The sequence below is a fragment of the Volvox carteri genome, assembly GCF_000143455.1.
Source record: "Volvox carteri f. nagariensis unplaced genomic scaffold VOLCAscaffold_5, whole genome shotgun sequence".
Lineage (NCBI taxonomy): Eukaryota > Viridiplantae > Chlorophyta > Chlorophyceae > Chlamydomonadales > Volvocaceae > Volvox > Volvox carteri.
In genome coordinates, this window is record NW_003307548.1 from 1,382,077 (window position 1) to 1,409,991 (window position 27,915).

The 27,915-nt window shown below is 57.4% G+C and overlaps 1 protein-coding gene across 1 annotated transcript; it reads left to right on the forward strand.

The window, feature by feature from the left end:
• Window positions 1-4,627: 4,627 nt before the first annotated feature.
• On the forward strand, window positions 4,628-27,893 carry VOLCADRAFT_87429 (uncharacterized protein; the record flags this gene model as incomplete). The annotated part of the gene is made up of 33 exons (XM_002947071.1): window positions 4,628-4,681; window positions 5,613-7,385; window positions 8,105-8,126; window positions 9,398-9,439; window positions 9,594-9,676; window positions 11,140-11,347; window positions 11,809-11,962; window positions 12,247-12,819; window positions 15,503-15,643; window positions 16,446-16,539; window positions 17,194-17,310; window positions 17,615-17,714; window positions 18,105-18,247; window positions 18,608-18,939; window positions 19,077-19,362; window positions 19,690-19,770; window positions 19,800-19,935; window positions 20,195-21,303; window positions 21,606-21,675; window positions 22,165-22,226; window positions 22,474-22,552; window positions 22,992-23,311; window positions 23,531-23,567; window positions 23,811-23,859; window positions 23,914-24,037; window positions 24,227-24,388; window positions 24,659-24,723; window positions 24,926-24,996; window positions 25,365-25,410; window positions 25,846-26,059; window positions 26,641-26,708; window positions 27,525-27,561; window positions 27,855-27,893. The coding sequence occupies 33 exons, from the start codon at window positions 4,628-4,630 to the stop codon at window positions 27,891-27,893; spliced, it is 6,891 nt and encodes a 2,296-aa protein (XP_002947117.1).
• Between the last annotated feature and the right edge of the window lie 22 nt (window positions 27,894-27,915).

Genomic DNA, 27,915 nt, shown 5'->3' on the forward strand with positions numbered 1-27,915 from the left:
CCACAAAACTCGTGCGAGCACAAACAAGTTTGGCTGCCTCCATTAACCGAGGCCAATGTCACATCAACGCCTATAATCTCAAAAAGGTGCCGCGTATCTCATAATCCATATCTGAGATTACGGCGTATGATAATTCGAACACCCAGCTTGCGTTACCATTTGCCCGCACTGGCATTCCGACTTGCCACCAGCTGGCCGACAAATTTGCTTTCATTTTTCTATGAAGTACGCAAGCTGCTCATATGTATAATTACTTTGGCCAATGCTCGGGGCGTCCGAAGACTTGCAGTGTGCCGCGAAGGAGCCCGCGGCTGTGGGGCGGATTGCTGAAGCCGCTGGCGCTTCGGGGATAAACATCACAGACAGCACCGCAAAGTGCTGCGGGCTTTTGGGTAGTGTGCCGAGCTAGGCTTTGAGGGGGGCGCCAAGGGCGCGTGAAGGCGGGTCAATGCCTGAAGGGGCGCCGTAGGCAGTGCGTACAGTGCTGTACGGCGCTGTTTTCCGTGTGTGTTATGGCTGCGGCACCAGACCGCAAAGCCAAAAGGCTAGGGCTGGCAAGCTGCAATTGTCTGCTGAGCGTTGAGCATCCGGCCTGGACCGCGGACTTGGCGGCCGAGCCCCTGCTGTGTGCCGGTAACGGCACCTCAGACTCATACGCTTACGCCCAAGCAAGGGGCTGTCGGTGGCAGGTCACGGACCTCCCGACTACATGTAACGGCCAATGACTCTTAGCCGTGTCTGCTAGGTTACAGAGAGACACCATCTCTTCAACAGGTTATGAGCCCCGGCTTCCTGCCTCCCGCGCTCTGACAAGCATAGCTCCCACAGCATCAGCACTGCGGCAACTAGCACAGCTCCCACCACGTTGACACTACCCTAGCTACCGGCCTGTACGGATGCAGGGAGCCCCCGCCCTTTTTCCGGCTTCGAGGAAGCCGACACCCGACTTGTCTTCGACCGATCAGCATAGACGTGAAGGGCAGTTTATTCTCCAAGCGTGCACAATCCTGTTATAAAACATTGCATGGAGTTTGGCATGCCTGTTCCGCGACCTGTGACCCGGAACCAATGTGTGCTACTCAGTGTTAACGCTTTGGGCTGAACAAGTATGCATGGACGAGCCCCACTGGGCTGGACAGACAGATATCTAACGGCAGGGTCTCCTCCAACGCATAGTGAGAATGCGATGCTCAAATATGCAAGTTAGGTCTGTTTTATCACACAAGGCGCACGGCTCGATAAAGTGTTACCGGTCTAAGTGGAGGGCTTCCCTGCGAGTGAGGCGCCTAGGTCCTGTAGTTCTAAGAATGCAATGAGGACCGAATGGTCAAGCTCCAGTGGCAAGTTATGCGGATCTTAGCAAGAGTTCGTGTTGCACCGCACAGGCTTCTGTTCCATGGATCTAATCAATTGCCCCTTTAGGTTCATTCATTGGGCACAGCTCGTTTTCCGCTGTTGGAATCACCTGGTTGAGAACTATGACCTTTATGTTTTTGACAGGGGCCCAACCGGGCCAACCGGGGGTTGATGCTGCGTCGACATAAAGCAGCGGATGGGCGTGCCGGTGCACCTCGACTGCTTTATTCGCCTAGCGCCTCACCGCGCGCTTCTTGGTGTTAGGCTTTGTGTTGTGAAGTGAAGTTGTTGTTCTTCTTCTTCTTCCCCTTTTCCAGTGTAGCTGTGAATAAGGAATATGGTAGCAGCAGTCATCGTCGCTTTGTAACAGGCGTGGACCACAGGCTCAGCATACGTTGGAGATGGATATCGGACCCGTCACTGGTGGCGCCCCACGCCCAGGCAGCGTCTGGGAGTACGTTACTGCAACCGTGCGCAGTGTGCCTTATGGGCCCAACGGGATGCGGTTGTTGGCGGACTTGTCCATTGGCCCCTCACCACCGGGCCAATCCGCTCAGTCAGAGAGTGTGGCAGGGGAGGAAGACGTGGAGTACGGGAATGAGGAGATGGATGAGGAGCAGGTCGAATTCCAGGAGGCAGGTGTGCAGGATAGTCGAGGCACTTGGCATGCTCATGGGATTGTTCACTTGCATGGCTTGGGGAGCCGTGGGTAGCACATGCAGTCACGGCGTGGGCACACAAGGTTGTCAGGGTTTTAGGGGCCCACAGCTGCGTGTTGACAGCCGCTCCTTGTCCACATGATCGGGTGTTGGGAGGTTGTGGGGCAAACATGGAGCAAGGCAAAAAAGGGGACCGGTGGAGGAAACCATAACAGGAGGGGGCCCGGGGGGTGTTCTTTGTGCGCAGTGTGATGCCATGTCGGCATGGTAGTTGCAACGATGTATATAACACGACAGCACGCCTGAAACAGGATTTCGCCCCACCGCCACATGATAATACCATACATGAAGGTGCCGCCGACACCATCACCACGGACGATGAAGATGGCACTGCACGTGGGCGGGGCATGGTCCTGCACCCACCGCTTGGCGATGTTGACGAGGATGATGCGGAGTGTCCAGCAACATCGTGGTGAAGGGCAAGAAGCGCGGTGCTCGCCGCGGCCGGCTGTCCCGGCTCATGGCAGCCCAGCCTGGTTAAGAGTCACACCCGACTCAAGAAGGATGAGACACCTACAGGATTAAGTTTACAGCACCTTTGTAAGGATTAGGTTTGCAGCTGGCATCTCAGGACGAGGGTTGTGGCACCAGCTCAAGGGATGGGGGTGGGACCCTGGCTGACAGCTTTCGGTTGTGGACACAGCTGCAGGATGGGGATGGCCTTGGTCGAAGGGATTGGGGATGGGACCCTGGCTGGCAGGATGGGATTGGGGGTTCCAGCTGTAGGATGAGGTTGGGATTAGCACCGGCCCTTAAGATGGGGGATGGGGGACGGTTGCCCCTGCCAGGATGGGAGGAGGGCTGACCAGTACCCACCCCCAGGATTGGGGGATTAGACCCCCTTTGCAACCCTCTGGCACAATTAACCATGTCGGATCTTGTCCTAGTGTACAAGCGCAACAGTCGGGAGCTGACGGACTGCAAGAACTATCGCGGTATTGCAATTCGGGGGTTGCTTGCGAAATGCTATGCTTTAGTGTTGGAGAGAAGACTGTCTAGGTTCGCAGAATCGGAGCCATTGACACTGCCAGTACGTCACTGGCGCCAGGCCGGGTTCCGGAGGCGTCTGGGCACGCGACACCAATTATTTGCATTTCGCCGTTTTGTCACGCGTCACGCAAGGCCAGGACAATATGGCCTCTTGGTGCGTCAGATAGATTTCGAGAAGGCTTTTGATACAATGGACCGCAATTTACTCTGGGCGCGGCTGAGAGAACGTGGGTTGTCGGGCGAAATGCTATAAGCATTTCAACGCTGTTATAGGAAGGTGGAGTTACGGGTGAAGGTCAACGGCAGGTGGGGGACGCCTTTTGAGTCAAGAGCACGGGTAAAACAGTGCTTCCCACTGAGCCCTGTCCTATTTGACACGTTCATAGCGACATTTGCGGATTACATTGATGAACATGATCGGAGGTTTGGTCAAGTACATGACCCCGCAATAGGTAGCCAGGGGGTACCGGAGCTGCTGTGCGCAGACGACATAAAGCTGTTCGGCACTAATTGCGCGCGTATCCAGTTTCTCTTTGGACATAACTTCTGTGTTTTGTGAAGCGTTTGGGATGAGCTTAAACATGGGTAAGTGCGGGCTGATGGTGTTTGCTGATAGATAAGGTTCATATGATGCACTTCGTAGGGTGCAGAGGGCCTGAGCTTCGCAGGCCAGCCCCTCCCGATTAAGGAGCGCGCGAAATACCTCGGGCCTCGCTATGGAACCGGGTTTGCGTTCAAATCCTGCCGCATGGAGCTATGTGATGTGGGGGCAAAAAGCAGTGTTTGTGTTACTCCGCAAGTTGGAAACAAACCGCCTTCACGTCCCAGACATTATGCTACTGTGCTTCGAGGCCCAAGTCCGGCCGATACTGTCGTACGGTGCTGAGGCGTGGGGTCCAGACGCTATCTGGGAGGTACTAGGGAAACGGGTAGAGGACGGGGGACGGAATGGCCGAGATGGGCAGCGAAGAGGGTCGGGACCGAGTGGAGAGATTGCGGCGCTCCTGACAAGATGGGGGAAATGGGTAAGAAGTTCGCGAAGGACTGCGGTAGTCTTTGAGAGGTCCATGGCGGATCCCATGGTGCAGAAGCTTTTGGATTGCTGGTACAAAGCTACCTCCCATTAGGCAATTTTTCGCGGAAACGTAGCAGCTACCGCTGCTCTATCTTTGGGCACAACTGTTTTTCCGTTTTTGGAACCGAGTTACTAAGCAAACCGCAACGCTGGCGCGTGCCTTGTTGGAGGGGGGGTGAGATCGCGGCATGGCTTGAAGCAGGGCGACCGCATGGGCACTTCTGGGCAGGGAAGATGCTCGAAATCGCCCGTTATCTTGGCTGGATTACAGACCGCACCTACGCGAGGGGAACAGTAACGCAGAGAAGCGCGGGTAATGCGGGACTGGAGCTCCCACTCGACCCGCTGCTAAAGGAGTTTTGAAGAAGGTTGTTGGCAGATTGGGAGCGGCCGGAGATCACAGTGGACCCCAGAGATTTCCCTGAGTATACTGGGAGGGACGTGAACTTGGATAGACCAGGTGTCACCGCCTGTCGCTATAAATGTGATGGGAGTAGAATACTCGCCAGATGATCACAAGGCGAAATTAGGGCACCTAAAGGTGAGTATGCCGAGAACAGTCCGGACCACCCTCATGCGTTTTCAAGTGGGATCTGGATGTGTCACGGTTCGCACGCCAACCGGGCCGTAAGCCACGGGAAGGACGGACATGTCGGGTTTGTGGAGGGGGCCAGGTAGAAGACGAGCTGCACGTGCCGTTGGAACACCCTGCTTGCGAGCCGCTAAGGCAAGCAGTTGGGTTCCCTACGGATGTAGATATGCGCAGCGTAATGGGGTCCTTTGATGCGACGAGGTTGGGAAACCTACTGTTGCAAATTCACAGAGCGCGGAAGGAGATCTTACGGGAATAGTCTATTTTAGGTTATTTCAGACTTCAAATTGTTTCTATGTGCGCCCCCTGACGGCACCGTTGCGGGGAGCACATGTTACCAGCCAACGGCCGGTACAGCAAAATGTAACGATATGTTATATACACTGATCCCAATCGCCACTTTGGATCACCAATTCATCGTATCAGCACGGTAATTATGCCTCGCCTAATCCTAAATAGCATGTTCCTCTCCTTGCCGAGTCCTGCTATACTGACGCCCCCAAACATTAACAGATATAATAGACGGATCAGACTATCTGATATCCCTGCATTGGCGTCAATGCGCCACTTGCCTTCCCATAATCGAATTCCTTCCGCGCCCGGCGCCCCAATCCCTTGAATTCTGCCGCCATCCAAAGTTGACAAGTATCGTCCTGTGTGCGGGCTCATAGCGGCTGTTGTTGGTGAGAAACCATGTCCTACAGGGTAACGGCTAACGGGCATTCCAAATCTAACGCCGAAGGGAGTTCACTAATACGATTTTGTATGAACGTCAACATTGGTCCACAGTTGTTTGTTTGGGCTGTATGACAGGGACGTTTGGTGCTTAAAAAAGTTTGGCGCATTAAATGTGCACACTGTGACATTCCCTTCCCTACAGATGGACCGGCAAAATTTCCGACATTTTTTGAAAAATGCAACGCTCATGTTAGCTTTCAGCATTCTTCAAGCCGGTGCAAATTCTCCACGACCCTGGGAACACTTCTGGGGTTTTAATGCCCCTACATGGCATGATGCCCAACCGCCAAACCCCTGCTACGAGTATTACCGCACTACATCCATACTCGAGTGCTCCCAACATATCAGCGAGGCGTTGCCTGTTGTCGTGCGCAACTGCATACTTGATACTGGGCAAAACTCCGGTGTGTTGATCCTCCAGCGCCACAACAACAACTCCTTCAGCTATCGAAAGACTAATGAGCAGGAACAGGACCAGCCGCAGTTGGGTGCGGCAATATATATGCTCCGCGTCGTCGGGCCTGATGGCGTATGGTTGTTGGAACCTACCTACTGCCAGCCCGACCTCGCATGCGCGACTTACTCCTTCATTGCGCCTGGACGCTACTCAGTTGAGGTGCTGATGGTGTACACCAGCTTCTCTTTCTCCAACCCCGGAGCAGCTACACCCGTTACGGCGCCTTGGGTGGGTTACCTAACATTCGAACTCGCCGAGACCGCCAAGGTCACATACGGAAGATCCATACCCAGTCTGCGTCTAATTTCGTGGACGACGACGCCTGACTACTCCGTAGTGCAGCATATCGATGGCCACTCGGCGGCAGGAACAAGGATAGCACTCCAGTTGCACCAGCGTAAGCGGAAGAAAGGAGATTCGGATGGCGACTCTCGGCCCATGCTGCCACTGTGTGGTGGCACGGGCCGGCACCCGGGGCGGTGGCGTTTCGGAACCTGGCCAACACCCGATGCAGCGCCATTGCTACGTACCTGTATTTGGGGGAACAGCGTGCCGCCACAGGACAACTGCAACAGTACTGCACGGTTGGCCCTGCGTGCCCAACCCCGCCCCGCAACACTCTACTGGCAGCCGTACGGCTGTCTTATGGCTGACGTTGCTGGCCTGCTGGACGCCGCAGCATCCGGGACGCTGCCGGTGATGACGCCGCCGTTGCTCCCGGCCGGCAGCCTCATAACGCAGGAGCGCTGCTTCCCTCCCAGCCGCCATGTATGCTTTGTAGGAGACTCGCACATGCGCTACCTGCACAACAGCTTGGTGATGTGGCTGAGCAATTTCACGGTCACGATAGACAATAAGGTCAAAGACATCCTGGAATCAAACTGCACCACCCATTTTACCGTCACTTGGGGTACCGATTGGCCTCGTAGCCCAAGCCCCGGCCAGAACCCCGTCCTAACACGCAATTGCACTGATGTCGTGGCGAATGTGGGACATTGGGCTGCATCGCATCAAGCCGGCACCGCGCCACACAGTGCAGCCACTTACGTATCGAGTGTCATGAATGTACGGCGACGGCTACTTGCCTTACAGCGCTCTATGGAGAAACGCGGCCGCAGTGTTCGCCTGTTCTGGGTCACATCAAGTCTGCCATCGCTGCGGACGCACCTAGAGCTGGCTGGCAGGGACTGGCGTACGGAGCCTTACATGCTGCTGTACAACCGGCTGGCTCTGGATGTAATGCGTGGCAAGTTAAAGATGGACACGGATGGAGCGACAAATGTTGGTGAAGAACGGGCCGGCGGCGGCAGGGACAGCGACTACAGTGATGGCGAGGAGTATGGCAGTGGGAGCAGAAACCAGGAGGTGCAGCCCATCCCTGTAATTGACACTTGGAGTCCTTCTCGCATACTCTCGGACACGACCCGGGATGGTACCCACTTCGAAAACACGGGCCCGGTGGGTACTGTGGAGCTACTGGCGCTGCTTCAGGCGCTCTGCAGAACACACGAAAACGACGGCCGCCATTTACACCGCCACAGACATGGCCGGGGGGCAGATTGGTAGAGGTGGTGCACATGCAACATTGAACCTTTTGGTCCCCCTGTATGCCGTACATCGGCTTTTTGACACGGATCCAGGGAAGGCTAATCCTGAGCCCACGATAGCGCCATGAAGATGAAGAGCGGAGGAGTAGTGTTGGTTATGACAGTTGGTCGGGATACAAGTACAATGGCGCTGGTTTTGTCTTCATTGATATCTCTGTCACGGGAACCATCAGGGACCGACACTTTCGTATGAGCGTGTGGTTACTACTGTGCGGCTACACAACACCACTTCGTGATATGGACGGATCATGGGCGTTGCCGTTCTCACTCGTGAGGTCAGAAGACATATTAATAACAGAACTGTTATGACCATGAGGCGGATTGTCTTTCAGCGCTAGCTGATGCGACGGTGGGCCCCAGTTTGTTGACTAACCAGCTGTAGCTCTACAGCTCAGCTCAGAACCCTGCATAAAAGCGCTGCGGTCATTGGCGATGCTTCTGCCCATGTATCCCCTCATTCCCAACATATTTTCATGCTCAGAATGGGATTGGCTGACGATAAACGCAAGTCTCGGACGTGTTATCCTATAATTGCTGTTTCCTGATGTCGCTCCTGGGTGCGCATGGCAGCTGTGCCGGCACTGGAATGCAGGTGGGTGGTCCTGCCAAGGCTGTGGCTGCCACTGCGACAGTCCTTGTGGTTCCTTGCATGCACCCCCCGTCCTGGTGCCCCGTCCTGGCTAAGGGGGGCTTCCTGCCCTCAGGAGGCCCGGGCCAGCCGAGGTCAAACACGCGACGCTCAGACATGGCGGCATGTGCTAAAAGTGAAGCAGTCCTCTCGCGCGAAACGGTGTACACAAATGTTGCGCTGGGTGTACTCGCGACACAAACGATGAGCTGGAGCATGTGTCCTCGATGCCCTCCGCCATCCGTGATTGGTCTGCGGCCTTATCTGCTGGCCCCCTGCCTCCCTCGTCACATCCCGAGGATAATCCAAAGGTGATGGCGACATTGCGGGCTTCCTCTAGTGCATTTCATGAGGGTGGGCAGGCGGTCGCCTGTGAGAACTCCACCGCACTGCTGTGCCAGGCCGGTGGATCTGCGTGGATGGGTCTGATGCTCCTGGTGGGCAGGCTTAATGTGTCCAGGAGATGGCGTTTCCTAGGGACCCCACCCCGGGGCCCTTGCTCTGGTTGCGCCACATTCCCGTTCACCTGTCCAACTTCTGCAAGACCGCCCCTATGTTCGTCCTCACCCACACCCAACCGACGGTTCATGGGTTTGTGATGGCGTCCGGCAAATGGTTGTTCGGCTGCTAGGGCCGCCTGGTCCACAGTGTCGCTGTAGGGTGGTCAGATGGCGCCGTCGTTGCTAGAGAGAGGTAGCATCGGCGTCATGTTTGGATTGAGACCTTCGGAGCAAAGACTATGGCGGGTGTCTGGCATCCCCGTGGTAGCGTGTCCATTCTTCTCGACAAATACGGGCAGCTCCGGAGCCAGGACGGACAAAGGCACTGACGGGGGAAAGCAAGCGACTGGAGAGGGAAAGGAAAAGCGGGCCTGGTAAATTTCGGGCAGTGTGTATTGCTGGCATCACCCTTTTTTACTTGTTATCAGCGGTGCCGGCATCGGATGCGACAAGTGATTACAGGGGTGCAGAAGCTATGTTACACGGGTTGTCGTACATCTTATATGCACACAATGATCCACAGCCAAGAGTTGGTTGCGGTTGGGATGCACTGGTGCATAAGATCCCCCCCTCAAGTGGCTCTGCGCTCCTGCTTGCAGCCCAAACGTTCCAGAGCGGATCTTCTTTTGCCAGGCCCTCACCCAGCTCTTCTTTGGTGACGGCCCGAGTACTCTCCTGCAGTGTCAACCTTGCGGCCGGCTTCTCTTCTGTCGCTCTGTGTGGTGTGTGGCACAGCACCTGGATTTACGGGACCGGTCGTTGTGAACAGGCGTCGTGGTAAGGCCTTGTACTCTTCCATAGTTGCCAATAGTTTACTCATCCCAGTTATAGGCAAGCCAATGAGTACGCCATGCCAGTGATGAGGCAACGGTCAGTAAGAAAAATCTATGCATCCGCCTCGGGGACGTGACAGCTGGGTCCACCTGCGCAGGCATACTGAAAGCTGCGTCAGATATTGCAAGATCGGGCACTAGCAGAAGGGACAAGCTGCGTCGGCTTCCTCGAAGCCGGAAAGTGGGCGGGGCCCCACTGCATCCGTACAGGCCGGTCGGTAGGGTGGCATGTGTGACAATTGATGGGTAGTGTCAGCTTGTTGCAGCAGTACACACAGACACACACACACACACACACGCATACGCGCGCACACACACACACACACACACACAGTCACACACACACAGTCACACACACACACACAGTCACACACACACACAGTCACACACACACACAGTCACACACACACACAGTCACACACACACACAGTCACACACACACACAGTCACACACACACACAGTCACACACACACACACACGCATATTGCTTTGCGATACAGCAATTGGTGATTGGCCCTGAGAAAGCTTATAAACCTGTCTCGTAAATTGGCGATTTTCCAGAAACGGCGTGCCCACGGCAGCGGGCTTCGCTCACACTCTCGGCTGAGTCAGTGAAGGAGACAACGTCGCTGCCAGACGACGGTGCGCACGGCCAAAAATTATCGGTACCTGATGATGTAGAAGGCATTGTACGGCACAGCAATTGGTGACGACACTCCCCGGAAAGCGTGCGATCATTTGCACTGATACCACGTTGGATCATTAATTCATCGTATCAGCACGGCATGCGTTTTCGAGAGAAGCCAACACCGCGCATGAAGCGGTGTAAGGGATTTGTGTTCGTTACCGAGTAGGTATGGTTTGGCTTTGATCAGTACGACTCTGTGTCGTGCATGGCTTTGTCAGACTATTTAAGGCGTTCCGACATCATCATCTGTAACCTTAGTATTCTTCTCTTCCTTGTCTCTCAGCCGATGTCGGGCTCTGCAGATCGGGCAAGTTAGGAACTAATGCTTCCTCCAGTCGCCAACTGGAGCCAGTTCCTTTTCAAGAGGTATTGCAAAGCTGTGCAGCTGAAGCTTGAAGTTGCGGCTTTGCACAGTCGCATAAGGAATGCATACGACAGTTGCCTGTTTGTACCGGAACAGCAGTAACCTAAGTAATACTGAGTTTACATGCTACGTTACGTTAAGACTTTTTGGGAAAAGTGGTTAAATTTTCATGCATATCCGCACTGAGTAATTATGTCTGAGCTAACTGGTCATATGGTTGCGCTTTGTCTCGGATGGTCCGCCGTTCTGCAAGGCGGGTCGTATGGCAAACCCCTAACTCGCAGCCTTTGTCCAGGTTAAAGCGTGATTAAATCTCTGGCTGGTAAAGAGATAAGTTAAAATGCAAGTTCCATTTCACCGGTATCTCCCCTTAGGGTTAAAGTAATATGGCCGAAGCTAATCATATTATTTAAACTCCACGATCGATACAAATCCAAACTGCAACGACTTTCGCGCCTCTGTTTCCCTAACACATATGCTGCAGCAGTGCGAATGAGGGAACCCGGAAAACCAAGCGAACTTGAGCGGCAAAGCTCTCTTCGTTTTGCGTTTGTGCTGGTCATGATGTATGCTGTTGTAACTTCCGCGCAGCCAATAGGGTTGTCGGCCATTTTGGCTGCGGCCAAGACAGGTGTCCTCGAGAACCGCACGTATGTGGTATCGCCTCCAGGATTTGTTAATGTAACATCGGACCTTAGCATAAGCGGGTCCAACAGTCCCTTCAACGGCGGGGCTACCATCGTTGACCTCTCGGGGGTGCCGCAAGTGAACTTAACACGACCTATTACTGTGTTCAACGGTGAGTACAATTTCCATATAGCAAGCCCCACGGATGCTGTCAGCCCGCAATCTAGTACGGGCAATGTACGACCTTACGGTTGCACAACGTCTGTACCCACCTGTCGTTAGGCTTACCAGAGGGCCACATGCCGTGGATGACCGCACAAATGCAATCGGCGAAGTGTTCATCCCTCTCTATTTATTTACCAGGGTAGCATCGTCAGCTCGCAGGGTGCGTGCACCGCCGGTCCATCAGGGGAATTACCGCGTGAGCCCCATGTAATGCGATCCGCCGAGTAGTATATCGTCCCGCGAGAATGCTCGGGACAGCTCCGGACTTGCGGCAGCCCTGGGGAGCATCTCCGACTGCGTGAGGAGGATGGGACCTGCAGACGCCAAGTACGCACCCATGAGCCCACCGCGTACCTGCCCTCACTCACACGGCAAACCTCCTCTGCCGAACGCTGCCTATTTTCGCAGGCGCATCGCTGCGCCTGAGCAACCTAACACTCAGGGTCGCACCCTTGCCAAGTCCGTACGATCGGCAAATCTCTATGCTGCAACACGTCATCAAGTTGGTCGACGGCGGTCGGGCCTCGCTTGACAATGTCTTAATCGAGTCGTACAACTGTAGGTAAGATGGGAAAACAACAAAGTAGCGCGAGGTGCCTGGAGCCACCACCAGCACTTACCACCAGCGGCATGCCCACGGCCCGCATCCCCCTCCTCAAGCGCATACTGTGTGCCAAGGATGTCAATACCCGGTACTGCTGTTATCAGGCAGTCAGAAAATCCAAAGTTTCATTGCTAGGTTCTCCTTGTTCTGGGCTGCTATACCTGGTTCCTTTTCCTCACCACTGGCCCTTGGCCCCTGCGACACCTCCTCCCTCATCTCTCCCACCTCCCCGCACTCCCCAGCTACCTGCAGGACTTCATGCGCACACTCTGCACCCTCACAGGCTGGAAGTACAACACCACGGAGCTTCAAGTCCTTAACGGTGTCGTACTGTACGGCAAGGCGGGTATGGTGCTAAGGGAGTCAGCTCCCGGCAGCGATGCGGAGATGGAGGTGATGACAACCCTCACGAACTGTCGCCTGACATGTCCGGGGGGTCTGCCCCCACCCTGGACCTGCAGCGCCACCTACACAAACGGCTCGAAGGACTTCCAAACGAAGATTCAACAGCTCCTGCCCAACACCGCCGAAATCCTCCTCCTGTCACTGGCATCCAACGTGACTCTTGATCCGGCGACTTGGCAGCCAGTGAACCTGGGCAACGTCGTGATGGGACTGTTCGGCAACGAGGTTGGCCGCACGACATGGCTGGACTTTGGTGGCATCGCTGGCGCGTTTGTGGTACCGGTGTACAACAGGAAGTCCAACGCCGTGTGGATTGAGTGGCTGGGGCTGCTGGGGTTGCCGTACTCGCCCACCTTTGAGTCGCCCCTGGACTTCCTCGGAATGTGGATGCATGCCATCCGCGTCAACCGGTGGGTGGGTGGGCTGTGTAACGGTACGGGCCCTGTGTAGGCCATTAGGGTGTGTTATTAGGGAAGTAGCACTGGAGTCCGACATGCGACATATGTGATTCCGGACGTGGGTTGGGTGACTGGTGAGAGCTAGAGCCCAGGGGGCCAGAGGGACGGAAAGCCTGAGACGCTGGATGCTGTGGTGTCGGGAGGCTTCCAGAGCGCCGGAAGCTTTGAAAACGCTGCACGGTGTGTGTGCATGTGTGTATGTCACATGTATGCGTGTGTGTGTGTTGTGTGTGTGTTGTGTGTGTGTTGTGTGTGTGTTGTGTGTGTGTTGTGTGTGTGTTGTTGTATGTGTGTGTGTGTGTGTTTCCACAACGCCATTTGTCACGAGAATCAATGGAAGTTGCTTCGCTGTTGCTTGTCAGTCCCTTAGGACAGCATACTGCGAATGCGGTGGAGTTCCAGGCTACCGACCCACCGACCCGCCCACTCGCGTACCTCGGGCATGCCACTGAGGCACATCTCCTGAGCCCCAACTACGCTGCTGCTGCGGCTGCTGCTGCTGCTGCTGCTGCTGCTGGTAGATGGTACTTAGGTCAACCCTTCGTTAGTGCAAAAATCTTTAATTCTTTTATTTTTTGTAAAAAGAAAAAAGAAAAAAAAATTTAACTAAATTACTTGTGAAGTTCTGGAAATCTTAAAAAACGTTTTAGGAATTCATAAAAAAACTTTTTAGGATCAGGAAAAAACTTTTAAGAAAATCGGAGGTGTAGATTAAAGGTAAAAGTAAAAAGTAAAAGTTAAAGGTTAGAGTTAAAGTAATGAGTTAGAAGGTCGTATTAGTCGAAAAGAATCGAAAAACTAAAGAGGAGAAGCTGGAAAGAGAGGTATGTGTTATAGAGTCTGTTTTAGGGGTGATTAGCTAGGGTTGAGAAATAGGTAAGTTTTGTGAGAGAGGTTTGGAAGGTTTAGACTGAGGGGATAAAAAGCGACGAGTATAAATTTATTGAAGGTATGTTGTGTGTGGAGGGCTTGAAAGTAGTTTTTGTGTATAGGTGAGATGTAAAGAACTAGAGGTGGAGTTGTGGCTGAGGTGAAGGAGTGTTAAGGAAAGATAAGTGCTGGGAGGGGTTTGGTCCAAGCTGAGAGTTTGATAGTTGTAGTGCGTGGAAAGTAGTGAAAAAAGAAAAAACTGGGTGTAGCTGGAAGAGAACTAGATGGGCTGCTAAGCGAGTGCAAGCTGACCTAAATAAAGTCGCTGAAGCTATATTTAGCAAGGCACGTCACGACGCGTTTCGGCCTTGCCAGGGCCTCATCAGGTGACTCTTGCGCTAAGTTTAGGTGCTTTGCTATGCTAAGAGCCCCCTGAGATGTAGAAAACGTAAACTGACCGTAGTGGGCGAACTGTACCAGTGCTGAAGAAGTTTGCTGCTGGTAATTGGTGTTCGCAGANCGGTTTTAGTCCAATCGATGGTGGTTGTCAAGTGGTGAGCGAGGACGAGCCTGAATGAAAAACGTAATGATAGTGAGTTGTAAAGTCAATTGCAGTGGGTGTAGGAGCCTGGTTTGGAGGTTTATGAGCAGTTACGAGTTGGCATGGCGGGTATGTAAGATATGGGTACTCGACGAGCAATCACGGAGGTTTGAATTGAAAACTAGCTGTGTTGCGATGGATTATTTGCGAGGAAAAAGAAAGGCGGACGGCTGGGGAGGACTTACTGTTGGTGGGCGATGATGAGGTTCGAACGGTGGCGTTGTGCAAGATAGCACCGCGCGAAGATTGTAGGTCTTTGTGGATTATAGGGAATAAAGATAAGTTGTTGTAGATGAGGATACTGAAGAGTGGTGGTATTTGATGTGAAAGGTGTGGGCTATAGGTGTGGCTATAGGTATGACGGCGTTCGGTGTTATAGGCGCGATTGAGCGAGTTTGGGAATAAATGGTGAACGAGATATCAGTATATGTATTAAACAGAATTAAACGCGCTTCTTTAAATCGAGTGTTCGTTGCGAGAGGGTGTGGTTCCCTGGAGTGAGTTGTATCGCCGGCGGGAGGTGCGAAGTGTCGGTTTGGGCGTAGTATACTTTTGTTGAAAGGAATATTTTTGTAGGCGTTGGGTTTTTTTGTGTTGGGTTGAGGGGAGATAGTCTGTATGCCTGGCGCATATAGTGGATTGGGAGTTATTGTGTTGCTGGCTTTTGCCGTTGGCGAGTTGTTGGAAAGGTGATATGGTAGTTAAGAAAAAGTGAAAAAAGAAAAAAGGGTATCGCCGAGGCTTTCGTAAGAGAATAGCAGTGAGACGGTTGAGTTTGTTACAGAGTTAGTTAGTTATTACGTAATGTCAGAATGTGAAGGGATGTTTGGAATAAGGTGGGGATAGGGGGTATAGTCGTTACAGGAAGGTGTGACGGTGAAGCTCAGACTTCAGAGTCTTAAGGGATACGAGGGATATTTTAGGAAAGATCCACCAGACCGTGATAAGTGAAGTTTTGGTAATTACGTTATGGTGTAGGATTGACGATACGAGTGGATTGTAAGTAGTTTAAAGGGAGGGGGGAGTTGCCAAGGTGGTTGCTGCTGCAAGTACTGTGTAACGGGAGTCGAAAAACGTTAATGTTTAACGTGGCTGCTGCTGCTGCTGCTGCTGCTGCTTCTCCCGCTGTTTCCGCTGTCCGCCTTCCGCCTGTGCTGCCCCCAGGACTGTCCCTGCGGGTCGCGGGTCCTCCTCGCGGGTCTTCCAGCTGTACTGCGATTACTGCACCATCGTGGTGAGCGATGACGAGTACAACTGGCTGATGGCCAACCTGCCCAGCGCAAGGTTCACGACACCTATGGACAAGTAAGATGGAGCACGGGGGGCAGGACGCCAAAGTGGGTGGGGGGAGAGAGTCAACGACCTAACGGGGTCCGGGTGTGGGTGCGAATGAGTAAAGGGAGTGCGAGCCCACCTGGTCGGAAGGCCGACGTGCAAACTTGGGCACTACGCGTGCAAGCGTCCTGGTGCGAGTGAGCGGGAGTGTGTGCGTATGCGGTACATGGTAATGGGTGCATAAGCTCCGCACCTGCAGACTCGCCCCATGCGAGCCGGTGCTCACGGCCTCCTACTGCCTACCGCCCAAGGTAGGAGACCGCGCAGATACGCAAGGTAGAAGGAAAGGAAAGGATAGGGAAAGAAGCCATAGCCACGTAAGACCAAACGTAGGCCAAACATAGCCGAGGAATTCAACGTCCAGAGGGAACAAGACAAATTCGGTATCTGGGCCAAGTATGTTTCAACACCCTGGCTAGACGTGTCGGGTGCGAACTGATTGCGTCGCTCATGCTGCTGGAACCAGCATGGTCTGCTTCCCGCCATAGCCCTGTGATGCTTTTCGTGCTTTTTTCTCTCGTATGGAGAGCTATGCTGCTTGTGTTGCTATGTCCCACTCTCTTGGCGGCACACAGCCGGCGGGTACGGGGGTTCCGCGCAGAAGTTGGGGCCACAGGTTGCGGCGCAGGCCAGTGATGTGGGGGCAGGAGTGCCCCCTTTGCTGGGGTCCGTGGGTGACCGGTGTCTCCCACGCATCACCTCCCCTATACACCTGCCCTCCCCTCCCCTCGCGACCTCAACACTAGCTGCGCTGCCGGCCTCGACTGCCCAGGCCATGGCTGGTCTCCCTGTTCAAGACGCCGGTCCTCGGGGACTTCGCTGACAACGTAATGCCCAGCATCAGCTACCTGGATGATGCCGAGCAGGTAAGGGCATGTACGGCATTTTACGCAATTTTACAGCTGCAGTACGATGATGTTGTGAATGATGGGGGGGTACAGCTTCACCAATAGCCACTAGCTTGGCAGTCCCTACTACCCTGTCCGGTGTTCGGGGCCACCCTCGTCCTTCTCATGACCCATGTGTGAGGACTTCCGCAAAGTTAATGACTTTTCGGGGTCAGCACCCACCACCACTACCGCCAGCACCGCCAGCATCCAGTGGAATCTGCTGCCGGATCAACGGCGGCGTCAACTCCACTCCTGGTCGGGTCGCAGGTGTTACCATATCCGGGTCCATCCCACCGTCCCTAGTCTTTTCCCACACACTGTCGGAATCAAACCGACGCCCTCTTGACTCCGCAGCGCAAAGCTCAATCCATGCCTTCAACATCCCCTGAGGCGCTTTTTCCGCCGTCGGACCTGCCTGAACCAACCCTGGTCCATCTCCCTCTATCACATATTGGAGCAGTAGGCGGCAGGACTCAGAACCACATTGTGGAGTGATTTGTAATGGGCTTACCTGCCTGCCTGCCTGTCTGCCTGTCCGTTTTTCCCTTCTAGGGCCCTCCTGGGGATTTCTCTCGGTCTCCCAGGCCACCTCAGCCACCCACCATTGCTAACCCGGCCCCCCTTACGCAGGTTGTTCGCATTGCGAGAAGCTACCTGTCCAAGTACAGCGTTAGTAAAGCTGCCGTGAGCTCCCTGGTTGGCAAGTGGCCCCTGGGCGCGGCTGAGCCGGCGGCCATCCGGTCGACGGTGAGACCACGACCAGCAAGCCGGCCGCGGCATTTCAGGAGGCTGCCGCATGCGCGAAACATTTACCGACATACCGGCATTGCCGTGGCCCTGGTGCTGCTGTAACACCACGGCCTTCACCACCGCAACTACCCACACTCCACTCTGTCTTCTCTTGGCCGCTTGCCCTGCTTAGCTACCTACGTAATCACCTGGACCACCACGAGCTCTTTAACGCCCGCAATCTGTCCGATACCAGAGTCGCAGCACCATTGATTTAGGCGACCCTCCCGCACTTACCCAACCGCCATTCCCGCCCTACCAGTTCCCCTTGGGCCAGTTCTGGGTAGCGAACAGCTCCGAGCTGGGCCCTATCATGTCGGTGGCCAACTACAGCAAGGTCATCGCGAGGTCCGACGGCCGCGGTGAGTCGCCACACATAGCCGGGGAAGTGAGGGGGGAGAGTGGGAGGCTGCATGCTGTGGGGCTGCTGAGGGGTTTCAGCCTCCCTTTGCTTAGCCAACGGAACCTAAACACAACCAGATGCGCCCCGGTCTCGCGCGCAGCCGCCCCGGCCAGCGGCTATGACCTCGGGCGGGGCCCCCCATCCCTGGAATAGGCTCCGGTGATTGATACAGCTCCTGTGGCAGGACCTCCACGTGGAGGTCCCCTCCTCCGCCCTCCCGTCCCGTCCCGTCCCCGGCAGGACCAGGCCGGGCCTGACGATCTGTTCCCACACAACTCACAACCCCTCCAAGCCCGCCGCCTGCTCTGTGCATTGCTGTGCCTCGGTCGCCTCGCACATATCCCGACAGGCCGTCCATTCCTGAGCGCAATGATCGAGGACCCGTTGGCAGTTGGCGAGTTCGGGCGGCAGTTCGTGCCGCGGTCGTCCAGCATCCGGATCATGGGACCCCCCTTCGAGCAAACCGGCCAGCTGGCGTTCTGGGATATGCAGGTACGCGGCGGGCTGTACACGGCTTCCAGCTGGCGAGTAGTACGGCGCCGATGGGATGCCCACATCAGCGGCCCGGCGGATGAAAGGGGAGGGGCATTACTGGTTGGGGCCTGCCCTTGCTGCGCGCACGTTTCCTCCCTACGTCTCCTCCTTACTTCGCCGGGCAGGAAGTGCTTGGGATGAGACGCGCCCTTGTGGGGTTGCAGGGCTGCAGGGTTGCACGCAAGGTTTTGTGGTGCGTGGCGCAGCTTGCAGCTTCAGATGCTTCCCCGCCTGGTTCGATCCTCCGGTTTCCCCACGCTTAACCCGCTCAACTCAAACCCCGCGGTTGCCCCTTCCAAACCTTTTGGGTGACTTCAGGGCGTTACTGGGGAGCTCTTCGTGCCGGATGCGTCTCAGTTGACAATAGAGCGATTAGTATTGTACAACTTGGCACCCGGGGGAGCGCCCCCGTACGGTCGCGGCTTCACTTCGGGTGACAGCCTTCAGCGGCGGCTCGCGTACGGCACGGGGTGGCAGCCCACGGCTTCGGACGGCACCGCCACGCAGCTTCCGCCGCTGGGGGTGGCAGCTGCGATGGCGAATTTGACACTGCCCCTCTGGTACTTTGCCAAGCCATTCAGGTACCGCCCAGCGGGGGACAGGGGCGGGCGGGGTGGGGGAAACATGGGCGCGGACAGCCTGGCGACCTCGTGAGCAGTGTCAAGAGAGGTGGGGTAGGAGGCAGGGACAGCGGCTTAGGGTTGGCCGTTCGTCGGGCTGTCCCACGGGCATTTCACCCGCCTTCCCTGTTCCCACACTTGCCCCTTCCTGGCCTGGCCACCCGCAGTGGTGCCATGCGCATCTCCCTGTCCAAGTGCCTGCTGGTGGTTCCCCGTCCCGAGCTGGACCTCCTGCGGGAGCTGCTGGGTCAGGCAGGAAAGCTGCCCGCCACACCGGGGGTCCCCGCTGGCCAGAACAGCACCTCGCACATGGCCGTCGGAATATCAAGCAGCAGCAGCAGCAGCAGCAGCAGGCGCCGGTTGGCGACGGAGCTGAGCAGCCCCCCTCAGGCCGCTGCGATGATGCCGGGTAGGGCATATGAGCAGCTGCAGGAGTTCGTCCGGAGTTCGGAGGTAAGTGGTGTCAGGCTACCTGCCTGCCTTCCTCGCCAGCAGCCTTCCACTGTGCTTAGCTCGCTGTCTGTCTGTCTGTCTGCCTGGGTGTCTGCCTGGGTGTCTTCCTGTCTGTCCGTCGTCAATCAGTCTGGGTGGGGGGGATGTGATGAGATGTCACTCGAAGCGGTGGGGAAGACAGAATCCTTGGATGGGGGGCTCACAGGTAGTCGCGGGTGAGCGTGCATCCTGGTGGGCCAAGTTGTGGAGGGCGTGTGTGTGTGGGGGGGGGTGGAGTGGTTAATACTGGCAACCCCCACCCTAATGGCACACGCCCTTCTGGCACAGCCCCGTGTCATTGCCCTCAGCAATAGCAACACCGGGCAATACTTTCCCCCCCGGATGAGGTTCCCCCTCCTCACCTGCGAGGTGTGTTGGGGTGCTGCCTGTTGTGGCAGGTGGTCTGGTACACCGGCGATACGGTGTTCTTCGCCTCCCTGGTGTTCTGGCGGGTCAGCGGGGCCCAGGTCGCCGTGACATACCGCCTACCGGAGGCCGCGCCAACACCCGCCCTTTTTTACGATGTGACGTACGGTGGGTAAATATTCTCCCCCTGCCTTCCCGCCGCCAGCCTAACACGCGGGCTGGCGCCGCGGTGCCGCTGAAGGACCTGGTGCCGATCCACCTGCCGCCAGCGCCCGCCAGTGCTTCCCCCTACCAAGCAATCGGTCACCACCTGTGCCCATGTGGATCCGCGGTATTGTCCTCGTGACGCGCCGCTTTCTTGTCCCTCGAAGCATGCCCGCGTGCATATCACAGGATAACACGGCCCCGCGCGATCTTGCTTTTGCAGATCCTGACAGCTATCCGCCGCCATCGCCTCCGCTTCCGCCGTCGCCCCGGGCTCAGCGCCCGCCGTTACCTGTAACAACGCTTCCGCCAACGCCACTCCTATCGTCACCGTTGCAACCTGCGCCGTCACCCCCGGCGGCACCCACCGCCAACCCCGTTAACGTAAACAGCGGACTGCAGTTGGCGGCGTCCCAACCGCCTGGGGGCCCATCGCGGTCGGGGACCTCCGTCGTCGGCATCGCCGTTGGCGTTTCGGTGGGTGTGTCTGCTGCCGCCGCGGCCCTTGTGGGCCTCATCCTCCTTGCGCGTCGTCGTCGGCGGGAGCGCTTTCACAGCGAGAGCAAGCAAGGTCTCTTTTATGGCGGGGAGCGAGACAACGAATGTAGGGACCCCTGGAGCGACAGCCGAGACCACAGCCTTGACAACGAGGACGGCCCCGCAGCACCCGCCGCCGCCGCCTCCTCAGCGCACCGTCATGAACGCAGAAGCCAGGGCGGGATTAATGCCGCTAATGTAAGGGCGGGCCAAGGCAAGGGCCTGCCCGAGTCCGGTACGACAACTGCCAGCCCGGGTGTCAGCAGCGGCACGCCTGCGACCGGGGAAGCCCCACCCGATTCTCACAAGCAAGGGCTAGCGCGGCTGCAGGCGCAGGCGGCGGCGGCGCCGACACCCGCCGACACGATGGCCGTACTGGCGGCGGCGGCGACGGCGGTCAGCAGCTCGCGTAGTGGGACGTACTTTAGCGCCAACAGCGGTCCCGGAGGGGACCCGGTGGGGGCCGGCGGTGCTGGCGGCCCGCCCATGCCGTTTACAGCGCTGCCCCAGATACAGCTTGTGGTTGTGGAGGACGAGAAGTTGTCGGGGGCTAGTGACGTCACGTCAACCGGAGATGCCCCATGTCATCAGGAGGGCACGCAGCAGGTGACGGAGGCGGCGGAGGCACTGGGTGCCTTGAAGGACTGCGGCAGCACGCGCTCCCCCGCCTCGTGGGCGAACCCCCGGGGGTTGGGGCCTGTTACCGAGCCCACCGCCGCCTCAAGCAGCTGCACCTCGCTAAAGCTGGGGGCCAAGTCGCTGCTGCAGACGATGGACATCGAGTTAGCGCTGCAGGTGGGGCTAGCGGGGTGCCGGCTGGCGAGGGCATTGGGGGGGATCTCATGGCTTTGCTAGGGAGAGCTGCCGGGCTGCACTTTCCGTCGGGCTAGGTCGGGGGGAAACTGTTACAACTTCCATGCGCGTGAAAGTACAGAGCGGGCGACGTTGCGGATTGGGTCACTTTCCATGCGCGTCTCACAACGCGTAGGCGTCACGCATCATGTCACTCTGATTTTGATTATACGATTATGCTGCTGCTGTGTATATCGGTGCTGCGGCTGATGACGTGTTATTGGCGGCCACCCTTCCACCCCTAGGCCTACAGCAGCCGGTCCCAGGTGCATGAGACCGAGGCCGCCAACTCCGCAGGGAACGTCCCCCAGCAAGGTAAGTTACCAGCGATGATGTGACACATGCGCCTATCCGGGGCTGGCGTCCGGGGCTAGCTGCCTCCACGTGACCCCCTGCGGTGACGAGCTCGGGACCCCCCCCCCCATGTCGGGTATGTCGGGGACGCACCATGGTGGTGTCACCGCTGCGGCCATCCTGCGACCGCGGGTAGCGGGCTCCTCCTTCGCGACGGGGCAGGCGGCCGCCCTAGCTGCCCAGCCCTGGAGCGTGTTCCTGCTGCCCTTCCAGCAGATAGCGTGATGAACTTTGCCTAATGTGTTTCTGCCCACGGAAACGCAACTTCCAGGCGACGTTGGTTCGTGTTTGTGGTCGCTTTAGCCAGCCCGCCTTTACGTCTTGCCTGCGCACTCATTAGTCTCTGTGCGCCTCTGTGCGGTTTCTGGAGGGCAAGCAATCACGAGCGCATCATAATCTCTCTCTCCATAGACAGCGGCCTCTCCTTGTTTGCCCTGTTGCTTTGAGCAGGCTCTGCGCCCGCCCAGGCGCGTTCAGGTTCGGACCTGGCGTCGGCCATTAGCAGCCTGCAGGTGGGTGCGGAGCTGCGGACAGGACGGCGGAAAACAGAGCAGCATTCGAGTGCGAAGAAGAAAAACAAGGGCACACAGACGGCCGAATAAGAGAATGCAAACACGAACATCGGTGATACAGCTACATGCCGGCTTGCACATTGAACGTTGCCACGTAACGCTGACTTATACTTCAGACGAGCAGTAATAGCAGTAGACGCGTATCTTGCCAGAAATCCTCGAGCGCACTACCGTGGTATGACCGCAGGCTGAGCTGTCCGGGCGGCAGGAGCAGCTGCGCATCACCACGGTCCTGGGCAAGGGCTCCTTTGGCGTCGTGTATTTGGGTGGGTCCCTGGGCGGGGCGGGGCGGGGCGGGGCGGGCCGTGGCGGGGCGGGAGTTAGTTGAGTTTACCGGGGCCCTGCCAGGTTGAGCAGACAGTGCTGGGTTGGCTTGCGGTGCCTTGCTTTCATCTTGCTTGGATGGGTTGGACTCGAGTCTGGCTCGATTGGCTTCGAATAGCCCAACGCACCACGAACGAACGAATGAACGGTCTTTGCTGGTTATCGTTGGCGTCACGTAGTTGATGGCTTTTGAGTTGGGCTGGCCCCTCGTTAGCCAGTATGCCATTATGTGCGCCGCATTTCGCAGCCCGCGACACGACACGCACTTCCCCGGCGCTACCAATCACCGCCATGCTCCTCGACAGAGGTGACATGCCGTACCCCCTCTCCCCTGAACTCCGTTCCGTCATGGTCACCCTCTCCGGCTGGTGGGTGAGCCAGGCACCTGGCGCGGATTGCGGGTGGCGGTCAAGACGCTTGTGGTCCACGACGCGCTTCTGGGAGTGGAGGGTCGGCGGCGTCAGCGGGCTATCCTGGAGGCCGCCATCTCCACCTCCCTGCAGCACCCCAATGTGGTGTCCACGTACGCCTTCGAGGTCAAGCCGCTAGGAGTGGTAGCAACACCGCACACCGCGCAGAGCAAGGGCCAAGGGGGTGGGGGGCAGGCGCAACCCGCCGCTGCACACGGTACCTCGGCTGCACCGGGCGAGCGCAGCGTGTGGGAGAGCGGCGGCGATGTGTACAAGTTGTACATCATCCAGGTGGGAGAATGGGGAGGTGAAAGGGATTACGATGGGGGACACGGAGGGAGGATTGGCGTCTTTGGGGTGCGGCGAAGAGCTGGCATTTTTGCTTACCTGCACAACTTGGCCGGCATACTTTGTCTCGCCAAAGAGATGTGATGACATAGTGTCGCCCTGGCTTGCTGTTGCGTCCCTTCCCCCCCCGGTTCCCCGGTGGGTGGTGTGGGTCCCCTGCAGGAGTACTGCGATGTGGGCACCTTGAGAGATGCTCTGAGTAAGTCGGGAAGGCTGGGTGGACTGTGAGGGGACGTCCGCCGGGGTCCTCTGAGTCGCCTGCGTGCTCGTCTTGGCAGTCAGCTACGTGTTACCTGTGTTCCTTTCCAGCTGCGGCCCACTGCGGGCCCTTAGTACCTGTCCCCTGCTTCCAACCTTGGCCGCGTGTATTGAGAGTATGGCCTGACGAGATGGAAAAGTGTCTTCTTTCCCCACGTTACCCCGCTCCCGCCGCGCCGCTGAGGTGAGGTGCTCACGCTCTGTCCTGGTCAGGGCGCGGCTGTCTTTAACGTGTGAGCCTCGACCCCCCGGCAACCCCCCCCCCCACCCGCTACCTGCCAACGGAGCTCAGGTGCCGGAGTGGTGGGCAGCGTGATGTCGGGCGGCGCCGCGGCGCTGTGTGCCCTGACCCTGGCGCTGGACGTGGCGTGTGGCATGTGCCACATACACGCCAAGAACATCGTGCACGGGGTAAGCATAATGCCCTGCAGCCCCGCTGGGTGCGTTGCCCCACGGCTGAGCCCACCGTGCGTTTCCCGGGACCTCCTTCGCATTCCCTGCCTTACTGCGTCCTTATAGCTTCTGCTACTTTTGCGGGAGTAGTTGAGAAGCTTTCTGTTCGATACCTGTGTCGATGACCATTCCCTGATGTGCATGCAGGACCTATCCTCAGCCAACATCTTGCTAACCAGCCTTAAGGGCGCAGCTATCCTAGGAGGCGGCCACGATGGCCAGGTTGGGGGGCCCAACGACATGTTCGGTAACCTGGCCAGCGCTATGATGATGGGGCGCACACAGGGCGCCAGGAACCTCGCGGCGCAGGTGGGCTTCGGCAGTGCTCATGCATCCGGGGACATATTATTAACACACGTGCTTGTACAGCGGGGGTACCGCGTGAAGTCAAAGTTCACGCTTGGCGGTTATTGCTTCCGGAGGTGCTTGTCCGGCGGGGGAGGCTTCAGTGAATGTTTTCATCAAATATTTGTCGTCTCATCGACCCTGGGATGGATGATCAGGATGGTGTGATGTTGCTGGCCTCAGTGCGGTAATGGCGCGGTAAGGGTCGTGTCGCTCTGTCTTGCGGTTCCCCAGGTGTCGCGGCTTCGGGGCCTGTGGCGGCCCCCCGTGGTGGCTAAGGTGGCGGATTTCGGACTCAGGTGGGATCCACAGCCGGCGGATCCAGGGGAAGCGCACAGCAACAGTTCCAAATGTACAAAGGAAGATCCAGCTTTCGGAAACAGCCATGTGTACATGGCCCCCTTTCATGCTGCTCCCGGGTCCGGCGCTTGTATCCTGCCTTCCCCCGCCCCGTGCCTGGCTGGAGCAACCCTGAGTCCTTGCCCTCTCCCCCTGTACCAGCGTGCGCATGGGCGAGGGTCAGACACACGCCAGCAACAAATTCCAGGGGACACCACTTTACAGTGCGCCTGGTGAGTCGCTGGATCTGTAGCCCCCGGGTTGCCGGACAGCGGCCGGAACGGATAGGGGTCCCCGGCTCCAGCACGGGGAAGATTCCGCCATGCAGCCGGGGACTCCGCGCTATTGGATTGCTGGAAGTAATGTTTCCTGTAAGCTTGGCACTCAACCTGCATGTCTAGACCCTTCTTCAGTCGTAAGCAGCATCTGCAGCACTATGCCTGGAGGACATCACTCGTATCTGGTGTTCGATGTCCACACTGCCAGCGCACAGCACTTAAGAGTGGTTCCCATCTTTGGGGGGGGTCTTGCTCCTGGCGCTTACCCACCGTCTCTACCTTTCCATTTCCTTTCTTTCACGCGCTCCTCACCGCCCCTTCAGAGGTACTTGCTCGAGGTCATCTGACCAAGGCAGCGGACGTGTTCAGGTGCGCAGTTGTAGCCGCAAGAGCGGTCGCAGCTGTAGCCACAGCTACAGCCACAGTGTGAGGCGGACCTTTTCCGTAAGTTCCCGTTCTTGTCGGTCCTACCCCGCGGTCAGCACCAGCGGCCTCTCGCGCAGGACAGCTGCGGGGGAGCGCGGCCGCTGAGGACCTCAGGACCGCTAGCTCCGGGAATTCCGGGCTGAGATATCTGACGGCGTGGTTGCCTGTCGCCCTGGCGGCCCTGCCAACCGTCCTGCCCTGTCCAACCCCTGGCTGGGTCGGACAGGCATGAGCGCGCCTCTTTCGTTATGTGCTTTACTTGGGAACTCCTTCTGCACCCATCGCCATCCCTGCTTCGCCTGAGTGCACATTATCGTCTCCGATACGTTGCCCTCTCTTCCTTCCACTTCTCACCCCTCTCACCCCACTCACCCTCAGTTACGGTGTGGTGCTGTTGGAGTTCTTCTACGGCATGAGCATTGCAGAGGTGAAGGCCCGCCGAACCGCCGAACCGTCAGACGCGGCCGCTACTGCCAGCATTGCGGGTGGCAGGTTCGGTGTTGCCATCCCCGCCAGCGCACCCCGGCATCTGCGCTACTTGATGCTGGCGTGCATCTCTGGGGAGCCCGGTCTGAGGCCGACCTTTGAACAGGTGCGGGACCGGGGGGCCGCAGCGGGGGGCGAGGGAGCGTCCCTCGCACCACGTGGGCGGGCGGGTGGGCGCTAGCGGGCGTGTGAGCACGCATGGTTGCCTGCCGGTGTGGAGGAAGGGGAGAGGGGGAGCGTTTTGGAAGTGATCAGGGTTTGGAGAGGGAAGTGGGGTAGGCTTGCAACAGTCTCCCTAGGCTTAGAAGCCGTCTTCCTCACCCGCCCAACCCCCTGTTGTCGCTGGCTCCCTGGAAACCCTCACGGCCTCAGCACGGTGCAGTACAGTGCAGTACAGTGCCCAGAGAGGGGCAGCCGACAGAGAAGCCGACCAGCCAGCTAGGCTAGCCCTCCGTGGCTGCCACACAGCGTCCTGTCGGGCAACCCCGAGCCAGTCCGCACCTCCCCATGTCAATATCCATGACGGAGTGATGCTCCCCCCGGGGACGTCTCGTGCCTCTCGCCTGCGTCCCCCGTCCACTTGAGACCCTGCCTGCTGTCCACTTTCGAAATCCCCCATGTCCCCACCCCCGGCCCCCTCCGGAACCCCCCGTTGACCCCGGGGCATTGTTCTGGCGGTGTCATCAGGTTGTCGATTCCCTGGTGGACCTGCTGCTGGGGCAGCATGTGGAGCTGCAGCAGATGGAGGTCGCCAGGTACGGGCCACGGGCCACGGAGAGGGCAGCTGCAGGAGGAGGAGGAGGAGGAGGAGGGGGAGGAGGAGGAGGAGGAGGAGGAGGAGGTGCCGGTGTGGCCCCGTCAAATCCGGTCCCGGGACCGACAGCGGTGGCCGTATCGGCGGAGGAGAGGTAGCGGAGCGGAGCACCAGAGGAGGGGGGAGTGGCGCAGGGAGAGAAGTGGCCGGGTCTGCAGGTACAGAGGGTAGAGAAATCGATAATGTGTCGATCCCGACTGGTAGGTGGGGCGCGTAGGGGAACATCTCACAGGAGTCGGCGGCCCGAGCGACTAAGAGGATGTGGGGAACGATGGCGTTTTGGCGGAAGGCATAGGGGCGGCGGAGTGATTTTGAAGGGAGCGATTCTTAGTTTTATGGGCGTTAATATTATTGAAATTCACGTCATATAGTGCGAATTAATCCTACATACCACGTGATGGCGATATATCTACGTAGACAGTTTATCACCTAGGGGTTAGGGCTGGGCTTGTAGGGATGGATTACCTCAGGCAAGGACTACCGCCCACGGCGGTCGGCGGGTGAGTGGCCAGCGGGCCCCGTGGAGGGACGCACTGAGCAACGCGAGGGCGTGGAGTCCAAATGACGTGTTTCACAAGTGCGTTGTGCGTTGCGTGTACGGCTAGCTACGGGCACGGTAACACTGTAGTACATGCTGAAAATATTGAGGCATCATCAGAAATACACACACATGCATATTAGGTACCCATTAAAGAGAATTCGAGTCCGGAAAGGAAGATGAGATTTGCTGTGTCAAGCACACCCTCCGGTTTTGGAGGAGTTGCCATCTGTTTTGCATCTATCTGCTCTTGCATGTGAGTCCTTACGAGTTTCAATCTGTTTCTTTCTTTCAAGAAGCATGTGTCATCATGCGGCATCAACTTCCCCCGAGTGGGTGTCAAAGAGCATCCGTTGCTTGTCGGTGGAAGGGCCCGGCCCGCCGGGGGACATCCTCCCATCCCGCGCCCGACCCGGGGAGGAGTTAGCGTCGGGTTAGTGTCGGGTGCTGAACCCTTCCTTTGATATTGGCTTAGAGTGCCTTGGCATGGCCTGGTTCACGGGTAGTGTACAGTGGGGTTGTACTGTGCACCCTCTCCCTTTTGTACAGCTTAGTGCAGACTCTCGCAGAGTCTTTCGCGTGGCATAGTGCAAAGCTCCTTGCATTTCAT